General features: G+C 46.6%; 1 protein-coding gene across 1 annotated transcript in view; it reads right to left on the bottom strand.

The window, feature by feature from the left end:
* Positions 1 to 18,556, bottom strand: part of LOC144730694 (putative G-protein coupled receptor 149) — a 31,254-nt gene that overhangs the window by 3,887 nt on the left and 8,811 nt on the right. Inside the window, exons 2-3 of the mRNA XM_078611383.1 lie at positions 8,451 to 8,643; positions 5,066 to 5,592 (exon numbers count right to left, since the gene is read on the bottom strand). Coding sequence (XP_078467509.1) covers positions 5,066 to 5,592; positions 8,451 to 8,643 — 720 coding nt within the window. The remainder of the gene's footprint in view (positions 1 to 5,065; positions 5,593 to 8,450; positions 8,644 to 18,556) is intronic.

Raw genomic sequence — 18,556 nt, 5'->3', positions numbered from 1 at the left:
GCATACATTCAACATATAGGAATCTTAAATCTTAAATAAGTGGTTTACAAGTCTAACTATATTAAAGGTACAAGTCTAACTAATACTAAGGAGCTAAAGTATGTAAAAATTGAATAAAATAAAATCTAAAATATACAATAGCTATAATGTACAATATAAAATTACAAAAATGCAAATAGGGTAACGTAGTGCAAATATGTCAGGGTGTCATTGTGCAGATATTGTGTTAAAGTCAGTTTGAGCGTTAAAGTCAGTTTGAGCCCCTGGCCTTGTTGAGGCGGGGGGGATGGAGAGAAATTCTCAGACAGCACTGCGTAGGTTGTCACGGTCGTGCCGTACAGCTCCACGGATACATGTCTGTGTGTGTGTGCGCATGTGCGTCGCTTTTCGGGTCGTGCCGCACGTTGTTTGGCACAATGTCCGACGTTTCTTCGTGCCACGCGCCGGAAGCATCACTTCTTGGCTCGGTTCATGAAGAAGCTTCCGCCACGTGGACAACTTGCCCAACAATATGCGGTACAACCCCAACACGCGTGAAAGAGATAATGGTACGGAAATATATTCTTTGCTTTTACTGTTTTTACACGGCACCTTTTCCCTCGTAGGTCTCGGAGCCCCTTACATTATTTATATAATAACAGCAGTTTTCATTCCACACACAGACACACACACACTTCAACCAAAGCTTTTGTGAACGAAATGCACTTTCATCGTTTCCCTAAAGCCTAGCAGAGTACGTGTGAGGTGCATCTCAGCCGGGAGGGAGTTCCAAAGTCTTGGCAATTCAACTAGAACATGTAATGCCTGATCCTTTTGAGTCGATCTCGCGGGACTGCATGAAGCTCAAATCCAGAGGAACCCGGATTCCGCATACATAATTAATGGTAGCCGGCGGTCTTTGTGGTTGAGGCGCCAAACCCTTTTAGTTTTTTTTTATACACTGACACATTGGGGCGCCGCAGTGGCGAAATGTTAACTACCTCGCCTGGTACACGCTGCTGTTCGTGGGTTCGATCCCGACCCTGACGCCTGTTGATTATTTGGAGTTTGAGTGTCTCACTCCGTGGCCACGTGGATTCTTCACCGGGTCCTCCGGTTTTTCCCTCCACATTTAGAAACACGCGTTTTGAACATTTTGCTGCTTCTATAAATGTCCACTGTGTTGATAAGCCACTTCGTTGACCATTAATTTGTGGCCAGTTTGCTTATGAAAAAAATGCTACATAGCGGACCTTAGCTGGTAAAATTAAAATAGTTTAATATCCTCATCATCGGCCATGGTCAATCCGCTGCTGGATGAAGGGAAACCCAAGCTGTGACCATCTCTCGCAGTTCCGTGATGTAACAATCCACCGAGCGCCTGCACTATATTTGATTTCAGTGCTCCATCTCCGTGGTGCACGCACTGCCAAAACACATTCCTGCGGAGGGAGCTGGTAGGAACGTTGGGTTGCTCGGTCAATGGCCAGGGTCAACGGCGGCGTGGTGTATTCCGCAAATGTGGCTGACTGTGAGGGCGGGCACAAGCCGGCGTGAGTAGGTTAAACGTTGAGTTTTATAAGGGCACCACGGGATGACCAGCCCCTCTCCTCCCCATCCAGCCCGAAGCCTCCCACTTCCCACCCAGACCCACCCTCCCCACCCAGTCCCTCCCCACCCAGCCCCACCCCACCTCCACACCCAGCCCCTCCCCACCCTCCCATTTTTGGATGGTATAACCAGGAGGTTCCTACCAGTATAAGTGCTCCGTTTGTAGGCTGAACATGAATCACATACCTCTCCTATTTATTAGTGCATTTGATTATGTCCCTGCTTATATTATCAGCTTGTGATCTAGATTCGTGCCGGAAAAAAATAACATTCACAAATGTGATTTTTTTACTTTGATCGTTACCTGTGTATCGATAGTTAAATTTTAACGTGCAATTTTATTGAGGGACTCTGTGTTGATGTCTTGGTGTGGTCTGGGACTGTTGTTGTTGTTGTTTTGCTGCCTTTCCCAAGGTTGCAGGAATGTATGTCCTTATGCAATTTGTCTTTAAATTTTTCATTTATTTGTACATATTTATTTTTAGTGACTTGACCTCCGTTTCTCTATGTTGTTGAATTGTGTGTTGTTGTAACTCGCTGACCCGCCCCTTCCAGGCATCTGTGAAAAATTATCTTCATAGCCCATCAGATTATTCCAGGATAACAAAAACTAAATTCTGATTCTGATAAAAAAAACATTTAGCTGCAATCGCTTATCCAACATTTCATCTGGCCAGTTTGAAATAAATATATCACGTGACAAACAGAGCTCCCTCTAGTGTAGACAATTCTTCCACCAGCAGTGACATGGGCAGTTAATAGAAGGGCTGCACCTGTACCTATATTTATCCAGGAAAACCCACGTGCTACATTGATCGATTGCAAGTGTTTGCGACGCCAGAGGAAACGTGAACAATCGTGGAAGTCCGCGCATACATGGGGAATGTCACTCGGAGCTCTGCCCCGACACATATGCACTCATGGAATTACAATTCTGTCTCTGCTTGTCGCGTCCTTGCAGTCCAAACCCTAACAACATCTGGTATGTGCAGGCAGCCTGCCATCCGAGTACTTAACTCCTGAGACCCGACGAGTCACTGGCAAGCGACACTCGGGGAAGTTTGCTCCCAGGTAGCGCAGCGACGAGAGCGGCTGATCGCAGCCAGGCTCAAGGAAAAGTTCTCACAGCAACTCGATCTATTTTTAGAGTTCAGCCCAAAGCCCTCTCTTTTTCCGCTACCACTGCAATCTGTACGCATCCATTGAAGAAAGCAGGGGTCTGATTGCGGAAAGAAGAAATGGCCGGTCATAAACAGACTGGCTGCAGCAAGAATGACAGATTATACGTGCAACAGGTATTCCTATAACTGCTAAGCTTGTCTGCCTGGCTACTTTTTAAGTGTTTTAACTTGTAAACAAGGCGGTTAAAACATCAGACTGCAGTGTTTTCTGTCTTGGAAGAGGTGTATTTGTTGTAAATGGGAAAGTTCCGTTGTGCCACCACAGCAGCGAATGTGAGGAACTTACATGCACAGTCCAAAATGTTCAGGTTAATTAAAGTCTCATGTCATCGCCTCTAATAACTGCCGTTTTTAATTCTCATTTAAGCTGCCAGTGACTAAAAAGTTACTCATAATAATTGTTAAATGGAATTAATTGAGGCAGGTGAGCGCAGCGACGCGGGCGTCGTGCTGAAACAATTATGAAGGATGTTATTGTTGTGAATTTTTTTCAAAGTGACAGCAGGAACCTCACTGCAAATGGGAACGAGTAAAATGTTCTACGTTCAGCCAAACCGTAATACTGACCACACAAGTGCAGCAGCGTGTGCAGCAGTTACCTACACTCCCTTTGACGACGTGTCAACAATGTTATCCAAACAGATTCAATGTATATAAGAAGGCAAAGGTGTAGCCACGGAATTGCGAGCTCATGCCACTGCTGGCAGAAGGGCCTCCGCAAGATTAAACTCTCGAGGGATTTGGCCTACTTTTCCACGCTGCCCAGAGCTTGGGAGTACCTACACTTTACCCCGCCACACGTGACCTGCCTCTTGACTAATTTCTGCGTACCCGCATAACAGAATCAGAATATTTATTGACACTGGAGGATTCCGATGAGCCGTGAAGCTCTTTTTCACAGATGCCGAGTAAGGGCGGCTCAGAAAGTTACAAAAACAAACAATACAAAAACACAATAGGAATGTAAAGTATAGGAAAGCGAAGCAAATCAGTAATATACTATCAGGCAAAGCCCACTGGCTATTAGGTTTTTCAGAAACAACCTGGCCACAGAGGTGGAAGGATTTCATAAATTCTCCCATTGATTCAACTGCAATACAGGGAGATCGGATCGAACCGGCGACCTATGGATTGTAAGGCCATGGCGACATCCCAATGCATTTAATTGGTGAAGGTTTGCTAATAATATTCTCCCAATGTGTTGTGCATTATTATAAGAAGAAAAAAAAACATTCGCTCCGGAAAAATAATTCTGGAAATGATATCGTAAACATGTAGCAGTCAAATTTTGATTTAAAGCTTTCGTGACTGCAGGGATTCATATTCTTGGTTCTTTCGGTAAAGTCACATAGAAGGGAAATAATATTATAATAGAAATATAAAACAATACAATTATCACGAAGTTTCGATTGCTTGTGTTGCAGTCGAAACGTCGTGAGAATTGTATTGTTTTATATTTGTATTATTATATTATTTCCCTTCTACGTGACTTTACCGAAAGAACCAAGAATATGTAGCAGTCAGTTAGCTTTAATGTCAGGCTAATAACACTGAGTCTGTGCTCTGCAGTTGCCTGGATGAAAAGTGGGCGAGGTTTTTTCACAATCCTGGCCAGCTGGCTCAACAACTTAATAAGTGAATGAATGGTCTGGAGCTAAATGCATGATAGACAACAACGGCACCCTAAAGTTACGGTGACCTACAATTACGGGCGAAAGTAAAGGTAGCGCACAGTAATGGTAACGTATAGTAACACTAATGTTGAGTTAAATCTTGGCTTAAAGCTTTCGCGACTGCAGGAATTGATATGTTTTGAGTCTTTCGGTAACTGTACCTGACCGTTATTTATTCTTTTTCGCAGTTCGCGTCCATTTAAAGTTTATGTAACATTGATCGTGTTGAACTACCAAAGCGGCCTCGCAGCCTTGTCAATGGCAGGAAAAACTACTTTTTATTTGACCAGGTAAAGCTCACTGAGCTATATATCTCTTTTCAGAGGCGACCTGACCACAAATGACAGCTCAACAAAGTGGCTTATTGCGTGGACTTTTATCGCGGCCAAATACCTTAAATGCACTTCGATTCTAAATGCATGAAGGAAAACCAGAGGATCCGGAGAAAAATTCACACGCGACCACGGGGAGAGTGAGAACACGCAAACTCCAAGTATACAACGCGCGTCGGGGTTTAGGCCTCGAACCCACGACCTCCTGTATACCGGGCGAGGTAGTTAACATCTCGCCCCTAGAGAAAGTGCGGCGAGCTGCTTGGGCGCGATGGCGCGGGAGCCTTGCCTGTCGCGGCGTGCGCTCCGACTTGCTGCGGCACCACTCCCACTCGAGGCCGTCCGAGTGGAGGCCGTCGTGCAGGTAGAGGCCGCTGCGCGTGGTCCGGTCCCCGTGGAGGCCGTCGGCCCCGCTCTCGGAACGGCGGCCCTCCCTGGCCCCGAAGCGTTTCTGCGTCTGCCCGCCGAACATCGCCGACACCTCGTCGCGGAAGTCGCACGGCTGGGCGTAGCGCGGCGGGGACACCTCGGCGTTCACCACCTGCGACTTGGGTGCCGAGGCCACCTCCACCCGGGCCGACGAGTACGGCTGGGACCGGAGTGGAGCAGCGGTTCCCGTGCCGGTGCCGACGCCGACGCCGCCGATGCCCCCGACGCCGCAGCTGGCATGCTCCGAGTCCTTGGCCGATTGGTTGGGCAGGATGTTGACCTTGTCGTTGTTGAAGAAGTACTTCTTGGGAGAGATGTGGTCGGCTCGGTACATTTCGTAGCCCTTGTGGAAGGAGAGGTCGATGCCCAGCGCCACGCTCTGTCCTGCTAGGAGACACAGTGGAAGCGCGGCACGGGTGTTATCCCAGCCTTGTTATTATTAGTTTTACAGTTCGGGCCTTTGGCTGTGGGTCACCAATGGAGATTGCGCCGTCCCATTATTCACTGGAGCGTGGTGACGCGTTTAGTTTGATTTCCACGCGTGCTCTGTTTGTTCTGCTTCGTGTGGCGACCTACAGCTAGCTTTCATTATTCACTAAATGAATCCTGCGAAAAAAAAATTCATTTTCCATCAACATTATATCGTCACGGCTTACTTACTGGTACATTTCAAATTTTGAGATGTGGTTCACGGCGATGGCACAGAGTGGTTTGTTTGTAAATATTCCAACATTGTCATTATAAGCAATTTACTCGCGTGCATATAAATGTGTCGCTAAACCCGCCACCACCCAACACAGGCAATGAGTAAGGTTTGTTATGTCAACAAAGCGTGCCAATTGGTTACTAGTTCAGCACGCCGGTGTATTGGAGAGTAAACCCACAACATTTACAATTCGATCCCACCCACAAAAAAAACACTTTATGTGTAATATTGGTCGCGAAAGCCTGTGTGTCAATCATTACTCAAGGTCACTCGGTGGCTCAGAGGTCAAGAATGCCAAGCTGGCACCACTGTGATCCTGGGGCTCAGATCCAAACCCACCACCACCTGTGATTGCATGACAAAACTATGTGAATAAATGTATGAAGGAGTTATCTGATATCAGCTTCCGTGTGGTGGTTATAACAAAGCGGGGAGGAGGGGGGGATGTATTGCTTCGTAGGGGCGCGATCCTGATATGACACCGATAGCACAATTGGGATACAATATCTATATGTAGTATTTGATTCGCATTTGTTCTCAACAAACATTTCGCAGATTAGGGCCAGCATGGTTCATTCGATGTCGGCAGAAAGCTGCTGATGTTTGCAAATGTTGCAGGGCAATGTCGGTAAAGTGTCCCATGAACAACGAGGCAACGATTTTTGTTGTTGTTGTTGTTGTTGCAGTCACGATGCTTCATGGTCTGTGCATACAGATGTACATCGATTCCACGCTATTCCTATTGATTCCTTGCATCACTGGATACATCGTCATTGACGACTGTGCCCCCGTGCTTGATATATATCTGTTTTCGCGTGAGCATCTTGCGTTTTGTCGGCGTTCGTCTTAAATTTTACTTGTGCTCGGAACATTGCGCACGCACGCCTGCCGATGTAGATGCAACCCCTCACTGCCTCTGGCTGTTTGGGCAGGGAAGTTACTTTTATTATGGGACCTTTTTTGGCAGTATCAAAGTATTAAAATTAAGAATAAGTTTTTTTTCTTTTCTGGCAATAAATCTGTTCGCGTTTTGGCTAGGCCATGAAGAAGGCTGTTTCTGGTGTAGGCCAATCAGTTTAAAAAACAATGCATATATTATTATCAGAGCATGTTTTGTTTGCACGATTACATACGTGTGGTTAGTGCAGACTTGTTGCCTTGCAAAATGTATCTTTTTGGTGTTTGAACATCTCAACACCTGTTTTATTGCCAGAAAGGGTAAAACCTATTCTTAAGTCACTTTTACTTGACTTAGTGTCGTAATCCACTTAGGGATAAAGGCCTTCTCAGGCCGTAGCCATCTCTGTATGTTGAACTTCTTTCGCGCCGTACGTAGCCTGAACTTCTTTCGCACCGTGCGTAGCCTATGCATGTATATTGAACTGTTTTCGCACTGGACGTAGCCAACCAAGCTTCTGTGATGTAAACAGTCTACCCAGCACCTGCGCGCGAGCTAATTTGATCACTGCCTTTCCTATTCGGAGGGTACGCTCGGACATGCTCCACTTCCTTGACTGCCACCCCGTCACTATTCCCAACCATCAGTCATCACGTCTTCGAACGACGCATCCTGTGCCAAGCCCACTTACATTTCTTCAAAGCTTGTAAGATGTCAATAACCTCCGTATACTCTCTGGCCCATGTGTTCTTCCTCTTCCCGTCTCTTCATGTGCCGTTCTAAGTATGCATCTCTCCTCTCTGGTTCTTTCGGTAAAGTCACGTAGGTATAAAATAAAATCAATTAAATCACGACGTTTATTTTATACCTACGTGACTTTACCGAAATAACCAAAAAGTATGGATCCCTGCAGTCACGAAAACTTCAAATCTAGATTATGCATCGCTCGGTGTTGCTTTTGCTGACCGTTCAGTTTTTTGCTCACATCTTTTTTTGTTGCTGATTATCAAGTTTCTCGACCGTATGTCATCAAAGGTCGCGCATACTCACCGATGTGAAAATGAAATCGTACACGTGGGCATCGAGCCATTAAAGGTGTGGCTGCTGTGGTGACAAAATAGCCACGAGGGCTGATGTGTACACAGGGTCTCATCCGCAACCCACTTTTTGTCCTCGGGTTAAATGCTGAATGAATTACAGACAAACACATTTCGATAAATCAATATTAGCACGACGACGACGATGATGATGATGATGATGATGATTTTTAAGCTATCGTATTTCATCCATGTGTCAATAGATGCCACTAGGGTGCAATGACACCCAATCAATTAAATATTTGGCCAATTTCGACGTCAGGTAATGCCCTTAAATAAACATCTTTCATTTTAGAAAGGGAAACTCTTCTGGTGATTTTTGGTGGATTGCTTATCCTTCTACTGTTAGCAAAACAACGCAACGGTAATATTATCCGTTCGCCGCACGTAGCGGGGGTTTGTGGGTCAAGCCCATTGGCCACCCCGATGACGTACAAGTACGTCATCAGACTGGAATCAGATGAAAGGCTTACGAGACGGAGACTGACAGACAGAGATACACGCACGCACGGAGAAGATGCGGTCAGGCGCTGACGTCACTCACCCTTGTCGAGCTCCGGGTTCATCGCGTAGGTGTTGCGTTGGCAGTTGATGATGCAGCCGCACGGCAGGTGCAACCACTTGCGGGACAGGATGAGCAGGGGCGACAGGAGCATGGCGAACAGCGAGAGGATGAAGCTGAGCTCCTCGGAGGACGGGCTCGGTCGGCCTGTGCTGAACTGCAGCGCCAGGTGAATCTGGCGTCGGAGAGGTGGGGGAGAGGAATGGCATCCAAATCAAGTCGTGAGTGTGCACGGCGCGGGTGCGCACTCTGTCCTGCGTCGGTCTCGTGTGCACAGTGGCAGGGATCGCTCCCACTCTGTGACTCGTTGCGGTTGCAAGCACGTGGAATCGAAAGCTCTCAGATCTCCGGTTTCCTCCAACATGTAAAACACTCATTGTTTCGCCGATAACACCTTCATATATAGAGGACCGCAGAGCTTGGTCAGTTGTTGGTGTCAGCTCGCCGCGTGGCTGCCTTTGCCGCTCGTCCGTGGTTCCTCCTCGCGCCTCTGAGTTCTTCCCCCTCTACGAGAGCGAGCGGACACTGTGGTGGCGTTACATGTCGAAGTTTGCATCATCTGCAAACTCGAGTATGTTCGTGGCGTCCTACTGGGTGGCACACTCGTGTCAATGATTTGTAAATGGAACAGAGGACCTGCTTGCAATAGATCATCAGCCTCTGGTTAAGGAAATCCCTCCAGAAGGCCTGGTAAAATGTCTTGGAAAGGTGGGAATACCCACACTGCACTTCACCATCGTTCGTGAGCTAGAGCAGAATTCGATATCAGTGGGGGTGGTAAATATTGAGTGATATCAGTCGGTGTACATGGCCAATGAAAGTAAAGATGTTGGCACAACCCAAGTTGCTACCTCTCAGGTAGTACCAACAAGGAAAATATTCGGTCTGTGCAGAATATTCGACCTGCCGATCGACTGACTGTGGTGTAACTATTTATACCACGGGGTGGACACGGACTGGGGGATTCAGGACCCCTGCCCCATTGCTTCAACTGCCACGCCGAGAGGTCAAACTTCCCAACCTTTGGATTGCAACACAACACGGCAGCATCCGGTCATGAAATAATGCCACATTACTCTTTACTGATGACCCCAATTTGTACCGTATACGATTATGACAGCTGCACAGGTTGCCACAAATGAAAATGCCACGATAAAAAAAAAACTAAATTCATCGGTGTTGCGCTTTGCCATATGCGCACACCGAGAGCGCAGCGACGTGTATCAAACCCTTCATTGCACAGGCCAATACAGTGCGCTCCTCGCATTAGCGAAAGGAAGCTTGCGATTCTATTGAGAGCTCCTGCCAAGACAAATGATCCGCGCGAATCAACCTCCGAAATCGACCAAGCGTAGCGTTACAGTCGATAGCCACGGTTTCAAATTGTTGAGGCTCGGAGACCCAGTGGTAGCCTTGGGTGGAAGTGTAAATATATTGATGCAACTTTAAAATATATATTTAATACAAAAAATCAGCACTGGAAATGAGTCATTTATTACCAGCCGATCCAGGCTTCGCTGGTTTTAGTCTAAAACCACTGCCTTGGTTCTACTCTTTATGGGCGCACAATTTCTGCGCAGGATTGATCAAGGGTCATTTTGCTTCAAGAGGAAATTGTAACATTTTGTCGTTGCAGCGTCAGGCTTACCGACGTGTTCATGTGTCGCGTGCAAAACCTCCCAACACGTCCCGAGCTCTGTAAACGGTAACACGGTTGAGGTGGAGCCCTACAATTGTTTCCCACATTGAGTGCCGGTGGAAGGGGTTTAGAAAGCCCCTCTAGTGCAGCGTCCTTCACTCATTTTCAGAGATGGGAGGGGGCTACTTTCATCGATAAGATATCATCAGTCCGAGGATCCCTACACATTTGAAACCATTGGGGGTTTGGACACTAGCACGATGGTTACGGGGGTGTTTTCACTCTTTGTGTATTGTCGGAGAGCCGTTGGGTCAGGGGCCGCACTAGTGGCCGCCAGTGGCCTGCGGGCCTTGCAATGAAGAACGCCGCCCTCGACGGAATCTCTGCTGCTGCTCTCCCACGCTGGAAAGACATCTTAGAAGAGGCGAGGGTTTTACCCACGCTTTACCCCACCACGCGTGACAAGCGGTATTGTTCTTGCCAGGTGAACAGAGGAGGTGGAATAGGTGGGGAGGGAGGGGGTTGGATTTTATAAAATGTGCCCATTCTTTCAACTCCCTCGCCAGGAGATTGAATCAAACGGGCGATCTGTGGATTGCAAGTCCAGCGTGCTGTCCGTTACGCCGCAGTGGCAGCGTCCTTGAGCTCTTCAATTCTGCTGCATTCAGGTGCGCACGATGACTCTGCCTTCCAGGCAAGGCATTCGTTACGTTGACCATTAGCAGTGCCGGATTAGGATTGTGTACACCCCTCGGGCGACAGGTACTGTGAGGCCCCCAGTAATATTTTCAAAAGAAAAATAAAGTTAAAGAAAAATTAAATGTTTGCAAGGCTAACAACAAATAAAATTCGGCATTCATAAATGAAATCACTTTTCACTTAATCTCTGGAGGCCGTCCAGCCCCTGGGCTGCAGCACATAAAGCCCCTGTGCTTTAATCCGGCCCTGACCATTGGCTGTGGAACTCAAAACCGCATGGCATGGAATGATCCGCCTCACTTTCCACTTGCTGTGATGTATCCTTACCCAGGGAGGGATGCTGATGTTTTGTTCAATAGTGATTGTCCCTCAGGGAATCCTATTGGGAGATTTGCTCTCACAACGTGATACGTTTCTGCGTTGGCAGTACCACTGTTAACCTTTTCTTTATATGATGGGGGCCTGGTGGAATATTCAAGACACGAGGGACGAGAGTGTTAACTACCTCGCGACAGAAGGTCGTGGGTTCGATCCCAACCCTGACGCCTGTATATATGGAGTGTGTGTGTTCTCTCTGTGGTCGCGTGGATTTTTCTCCGGGTCCACCGTTTTTTTTCCCTCCAACTAGAATCAACATCACGCGTTTAGAGTATTTGGCTGCTATAAATGTCCACGTGATAAGCCACTTACTTGAGCTATCATTTGTGGCCAGATCGCTTCTGATAAAGATCTATATAGCTTAGGGGCCCTTACCTCGTTATATATATTAGTATTCGTATAGTACATCCCAGAATTTCGGTTTTTGGATGTATTACGAGGTTTCACTTCCACGCTGAGAAGCCTGTAACCCCATGCAACCCTAAACAACAGTCGGACAGTGTCCCACGTTCCTACATTAACTAAACAAAATTCGCAATCTATGTCTCCTTCATATATCTGTCTCTCCACATATAATACATTTAAAGTATTCACTACACAATCCATCTGCCCACGGCATTCTGGGAGTGAATAGTTTCAGCAGCATGTATTCAATACAAACAAAATCTGGACCGGTTTTGACATACAGTGTCTCATTAGCAGGGTCAGGCTTGCTTGAATCAAGGCTGGAGAGCTGCCAGCTGTTAAAGGCAAGCACTCTGTCTTTAAAATATTTATATCCAAAAAGTTGCACGCAACATTGTATATAGTAATGCATCACCGAATGCTTATTAGTGTTGCTATGGGGAATTTAAGTTGTGGAACAGATAAGCATACACTCCGTCTCCACATACAAATAAATAAATAAATGTATTCACTTCCCTTAGTTTCCCTCTCGCAAAAGTTTGCTTTTGAATCTACACATCGTGGTCAATGCAGTATTTATGGTGTCTGCTCCTTGCACAGTGCCTTCAGAGCCATGCCATGTTTTGCATTAGACGACCTACTGCAGTGATACGTAATTAAACTTCGAACCTGCAGGACATGTATTTATTACATATTTTTTTGCGTTAAACTGACACCCACGTCTAACAGAAAGGCTCCTAGCCAATACACCACTGGCAGTTCACAGAAATTGATTTGAACAATCTCGAATGCTGATGAAACACAGTTGAAACCGGTTCAGAGTGCGCTTGAGTTGAGCTCATGCTGCTGAAATTATGCACTCTCAGGGGGCCTTGTGGCTGATGAGACAGATCTGTGAAGGAGGAGCCTTATCGGCTGCATTCGTTCATGGAAGAAACGAAGGAAAAAATGAGAAATGAGGGAGGCCTTAGCCCAGGAGTGGCCAATCTAACCGATAACAGCGACCTGTTGTGAGTTTGCAATGTGGGCAAGTGGCCACTCCCTGCAGTTGTCCACCCGATCACTTTTGACGCGAAGAATATTGACGCAGGGGTTCAATTCTCGCACTCATTGCTGTCAGCGAGCTTCGCATCGTTGTGCAGATATTTGTGTTGCTGCCACCGGTGGCCGTGATGGTGGTCATCGTGGATAATTTGCGACCGTGGGAAATTCATCACGGTCATTGTAGACACTTGATCAATTGTCCTCCATGAACGCGTATCGATGACTGTGGATGCACTGCATATTGCAAATGCTGCCAGATTAGGTGTGATGCGACAGAAAATACCAATGTAAATTGTGAGTCTGATTGTATATCGGCATCTCTTCTCACGTTTCGAGTTAATTTTCTTGAACGAGGTGAGAACCCAAGAGACCAGGATAGCCTCATTTGCAAGAGTGACCTGAGGCATTCGTCTGCCAGTAGGGGGCGATTATTGCCGTGCACATTCCCAAGTGAGTAATTTGCGGTGTCATTTGTCGAGCTTGACAAAATGTAGATCCTGGCGCTGGCACACGATGGCCTACTCTTGCGAACGACGTCAATGCAGATGGTGTTCTTGGCACAGCGCTAATTTAGTCCAGGAGTTGATGGTTTAACTCAATGGACGAATGACGTTCGCACTTTCTGAGACGACGCATACCAAACTCCCCCCCCCCCGGCCAAGAACATAAAAGCGTGTCACGTTCTTCACGTGGGTTATTCAACGCGTGATAACTTCAAAGCAAAAAAACCCATCCCAGAGCCTGACCTTGGCTCTTGGGTCAGACTAGCCATGCTCTGAGGGAGGACACAGTGGGACATGAGGAGGAGGGAGTTTGTTCCGGCGCAACAGTGGGCCCGTACGCTCGAGAACACCATGAAAGTGTTCTGCTGATAGAATTTCTCTAAGAAGGCCCTCTGGCATCACGATGTTGGAAACATTATAATTGCTCAGGGAATGCAGCTGGTGGTCGTGTGATGGAGAGCTTTAATTGCAGAACGTACAATCTCAAAGCAACTGAGTTCCTCATCACAAAGCGCCTCTACGTGGTGAGATAATTCTTGTTGCATACCATTAAACGTACAAATATATAGGCAATACAAATGTATATCTTCGTTTATTCCCAAAAACAAGAAAAAAGAAAACACCGTTTTCTAATGACTAAATAATGCCAATTGTACCCAGACTCTGGGAAGCGAAGCGAGCTAAGCAGGTTGGAAACCCCGCTGGTACAGCAGTAATACAACAGTTGGCGTTCGTATTGGGGGGGGCATACAGCGGATCCGGTAATTCGCGCTGAGACTAAAAACAATCAGCCCGGAGGATTTGGCGCTGCCGCGGTTGGCCCTGTGGTTACGGGAGGAGAGAGCCGCGTGGTTCCATTCATCTGCCAAAACATTTGCAGAGTACAGGAGAAGCACTGACACGTGAAGAACGCCTAAATTAATCCGCAATACATGTGTGAATTACGAGGTTTATGACTTTCGCTGAGACTGAAGTGGTGCAAATCTGCTATATGAGGTAAAGTATTTCCTGGGTAAATAAAGAACGAAATTATTAATTTCAAGGCACCAGTGTAACTTACCTAGTTTCTGGCAGTGTCACAAAATGTTATTACGTTTGAAGTTATGCTACATTTTAAAGGCATCTGCTGATAATTGGCATTACTCTTAATGAATGCAAGAACATTTTCAGATTAATTTATCCCAATTTCGGTTGGTTAAACAACAACTCTACAGAATATAATTTCCTTCGACGTGAAAACACAAGTGTTTAAGGCACCCTTGGTGACATTAAGACGTAAATATATACACGGCGATGACCTATACGTAGCGAGAGTAGCCAATGCTCAACGCGTACCCAATCGTGTCGTGGCCACACACTCTCTACATGTTGACTGGTGTACAAATATCGCAGCGCGTTGCGTCCATCCATCCATCCGAAACCGTGCACGCAAGGTCACGTGACCCAGGGGCACCCTTCCCGTTGTATAAATATGCATCATTTTCCCTCCGTAAAATTCCAACTGTCCCTTGCCACGCTTGGCCAACCTGATGAAATAAATGTGGCGGTTTTCAATTTGCATAGAGAAAGCGCAGACTCGGGGTTATCCAGAGAAGAACGGGGGGTGAAGTGTGAAATTGTATGGGTTCGGTATTTTTAAAATGTATTTTATATATATATCATGGTTCTTGAGCACAGGCCCATAGGTCCAAAATGCCAAGTGGTCAGCGACAAACAGAAAATATGAAGTTTAAAACATGGATAAGAGTCTATGATAATCTTGCGTTTGGCCGTGTGTTCAGGAGCGAAATACCAACATCGACGCCTGCTCGCCACTAGATGACTTCGGCAAAGGGTTCCTGTAGTTTTGCTCTTCCTCCTCCATCTGTTTACTGTCTGGTCCATAGTGTTTGGTTGCATGGCCACAGCCGCACTGTTGTGGCTTGTCTCTTTCTTTTTGTTCGTTCGTGAAAGAGATGTGCGTCACGGCCTGTCCGCGTTTTGATGCGGTTAAATGGCTCTACCACCGGTGTGTCCCCCCCCCCAGGGAGTGGGGACTGTCAAAAGGCACGAGGTGCGGATGTTTGGGTCTCGAATGAGGAGGCGTTTATTGTAGACGTCGGCGTTGTGAACACGTTTCATTAAATTGAGCAAGGCTACAAGGAACTTGGGGGGAAACAAATTGATGGTGGTGGCAGGGAATTCCAAAGATGGGCTGTGTGACAGCAAGACGAAGTGACCTGCAGTGTGGTGGGAGAGTTTGTTGTTGTTGTGACCTGTGTTGGTTGGACGCAGTGTGGCTGAGATGAAACAGTCCGCAAGACTTGAGTCCTCACAACATGGATGGAGAAATCAAAGAGCAAAAATCGCTGGAATAGTAACTATGGTAGTCGCGATAAAATAGTGATGCATTCGGTTAGTATGCAGTTAAATATGAGGAAGGGGCTGTCAACAATGTAAACAATATCCCCAATGAAATTAGTCATAAATATAATATCTGGCCAACTCGCAAAAGTGCAGTATCACGCCCATACCACATTGAATAACAAAATAAATACAATAGTTTATGCAGTGGGAGCTGATACAAGCGCATTAAATGAACATTAGACATCCAGTGGAGTTTCGATTTAAAGCTTTGGTGACTGCAGGGATTAATCTTCTTGGTTCTTTCGGTAAAGTCACGTGACTTTACCGAAAGAACCAAGACGATGAATCCAGTGGAGTTATTTTTCTAAAGCAACTGGTACAATGATGCGTTTTTTTAAGCAGATGAAATTGTGGGTGGGATCAGTGGCACAGACCTTCGTCCACTCTTCTTGAACCAGGCATCCCCAGTTCGATTTTCGGCCACGGATAACATCGGCGGCGAGCGATATGCAAGCCCGTCCTGTCTTCCCCACTTCGCCAATCCGTGCCTGCCAGTGTGGTCAAGTATTGTCAATCACCCCCTATGATCCGCAAGGCAAAGGGGAGCCTTTCGATTTAAAGCTTTCGTGACTGCAGGAATTCATCTTCTTGGCTCTTTCGGTAAAGTCACGTAGAATGGAAACAATAAAAATAATAAAATAAAACATAATAAAATAATTATCACGACAGACCTGGTTTTCACCTGATGACGGCTGCTTGCGTTGTGGCCGAAACGTCGTGAGAATTATTTTATTATGTTTTATTTTATTATTTTTATTGTTTCCCTTCTACGTGACTTTACCGAAAGAACAAAGAAGACAAAGGGGAGCACTTCATTCATTGGCGGTAGATTGAGAATGGCTGGAATTAACAAAACATCTGAATTGTTGATTAATACTCGTGGCGAGCATGCAACTTATTTCACAACGTGTTAACGATTCCATCACACGCAGGCTAACATAGTCTGCTGTAAGAGTTTGACACAGGTAATGTAAATATAGATAGCAGGTGTTTGCTTATTAGGGGTGAATGATGCATTGACTCATCCATCAACATCGAGTCTTAAGGCTCACAATGCATGGGTATGAAACCATGTCCTTTGTTTAATTATGATAATTAGTGAATATGTAAATGTTCCATGCAGTGGGTCTACCCTCCTTCCCCTTGAGACCCCAACAATTGGTAGTGTATATGTTATCGATCATATACGGGAGAACACGTATAAATACATTACATGTTTTCATTGTGAATGAATGCAGCGTTATATTTAAAAGTCTTGAAATGTGGGAGCACCCCTCCGCCTCCACTCCGGGGAAGTTTCTAGATCTTCCATCTGGCTATATCGGAGCAAACGAAACGATACGAATGAGATCCGATCGGCGAGCCAAATAAGACGACGCAGCCTCCCCCATTGCAACGATTCGACGCATGGGGCTCCACGATGGGAACGGGTGGGGGGGGGGTAAATGTTGTGGCGTGACTCTCCAACACACAACCGGTGTTGCTGTACCAGTCACGAGTTGGCACGTTCTCTTTACGTGACAAACCTTACGAATTGGCTGTGTCGGGCGGTGGCGGGTTTAACGACACATCTATACATTGTACGCGATCTAACCTCCCCGAAAAAAAACCCTCTATTTTGGAGGGTGGGTGGTGTTTGAGTGTGTAACGCCGACTTTCATAATGTAATTTTGCTCGACAAAGCATGACCTCGATTCAAGTGGAACGACGACCGCGACCTTATTCTGCGTCGCTCGTTCTTTTGTTGTTCCTTACAGCCCATGTCGGGCTCATTGCGCAGAGAAACAGTGGCGCGCGTGCCCGCATTTGAATTCCATTTCCAAGGACTCCCAATGGCTCCAGCCCGGGTGTCAAGACGACGAGAAACAATTGCGCAAATAACAACAACAACGACAACAACAACGACGACAACAACGACAACAACAACGACAACAACAACGTTCACTTCTTGGATGGAGATTCAACCGCGTGCGTCGGCGACGTTGATTCGGAACCGGTCTTGGGCCTTCGCTAGGTCGACTCGGCCTCAAATGCCTGCCTTGTGTGGTGTGCTCACGCGTACGTACGTACGTTGAACTTCTTTCGCGCCGTACGTGGCCAACCGTGCTAATCGCAGGTGCGGGAGACAAAGACGACAGAGCGTGATGCTGGCTGCACCACCCCCTCGCTTACTGTGCAGGAATCTACTGGCCTTAATAGGTGCTCGCTAACATCACTTAGCCTCAACCGCCCAGTAAGAGGCTACACGACGGATCTGTGCCATTACTTATAATGATATTGATTTGTTTTTTAATATCTATATAACCGCTCCTAACTGCGGGGCATCTCTCTCTCGAGAAAAAAAAGAGAGAGATTTTTAAACATCACATCTCATCTCGCACATGTGGTAAAGGTCACCGTGCCGCCTGGTTGCCTGCAGACCCCGTGGGCATGAAGTGACTCAGCACCTGGCCTGCACACCGACATGGCTCTGTATGCCAGCAAGGGGTGCGGTGGTGGGGGGCAGGCGAAGATTGCTCACTTATCATCGCCACTTCTCGCATTCGACTTTTTATACACACGGTCGAACGAACGAATGGACACTGCAGCAATGTTTAACACGCCACGTTGGTTACCCATCGTTGTTATTGGTTTGACGCGGCCAAGGGAAGTGATTTTTGAAAACAACACCCAAGGGTGGATTTAAACCCATCACGGCTGCGTAGCAAACAATAGAATATGCCGCACAAATTGCGCTTCTCTGACGCAAACTCCGTTTGCATTTCAAAAGGCACTGGCAACTGAAGTGCATTGTGTGTTTTATCTTGGCAACGGTGACCACCTTGACGGCGCTTAATATTCTAAGCTTGTTCCAAGCCGAATGCTGATTTAATTGGGGGGCAGGGGCCTATTTCCTTCACGGGGCATTACGGCACGCATGTGGCTCAGCATTTGGAAGCGAGCGGCTCATGATCAGGTTTCGAGTTCAAATGCCAGTTGGGGGTTGACAGCCCATCATTCTCTCTAGGGTCAAT

This window comes from Lampetra planeri, chromosome 36, assembly GCF_965212315.1.
Source record: "Lampetra planeri chromosome 36, kcLamPlan1.2.h2, whole genome shotgun sequence".
NCBI classification, from domain to species: Eukaryota; Metazoa; Chordata; class Hyperoartia; order Petromyzontiformes; family Petromyzontidae; genus Lampetra; species Lampetra planeri.
The sequence above is the reverse complement of the archived record's forward strand: the minus strand, read 5'-3'. Positions and strand labels throughout refer to the sequence as shown.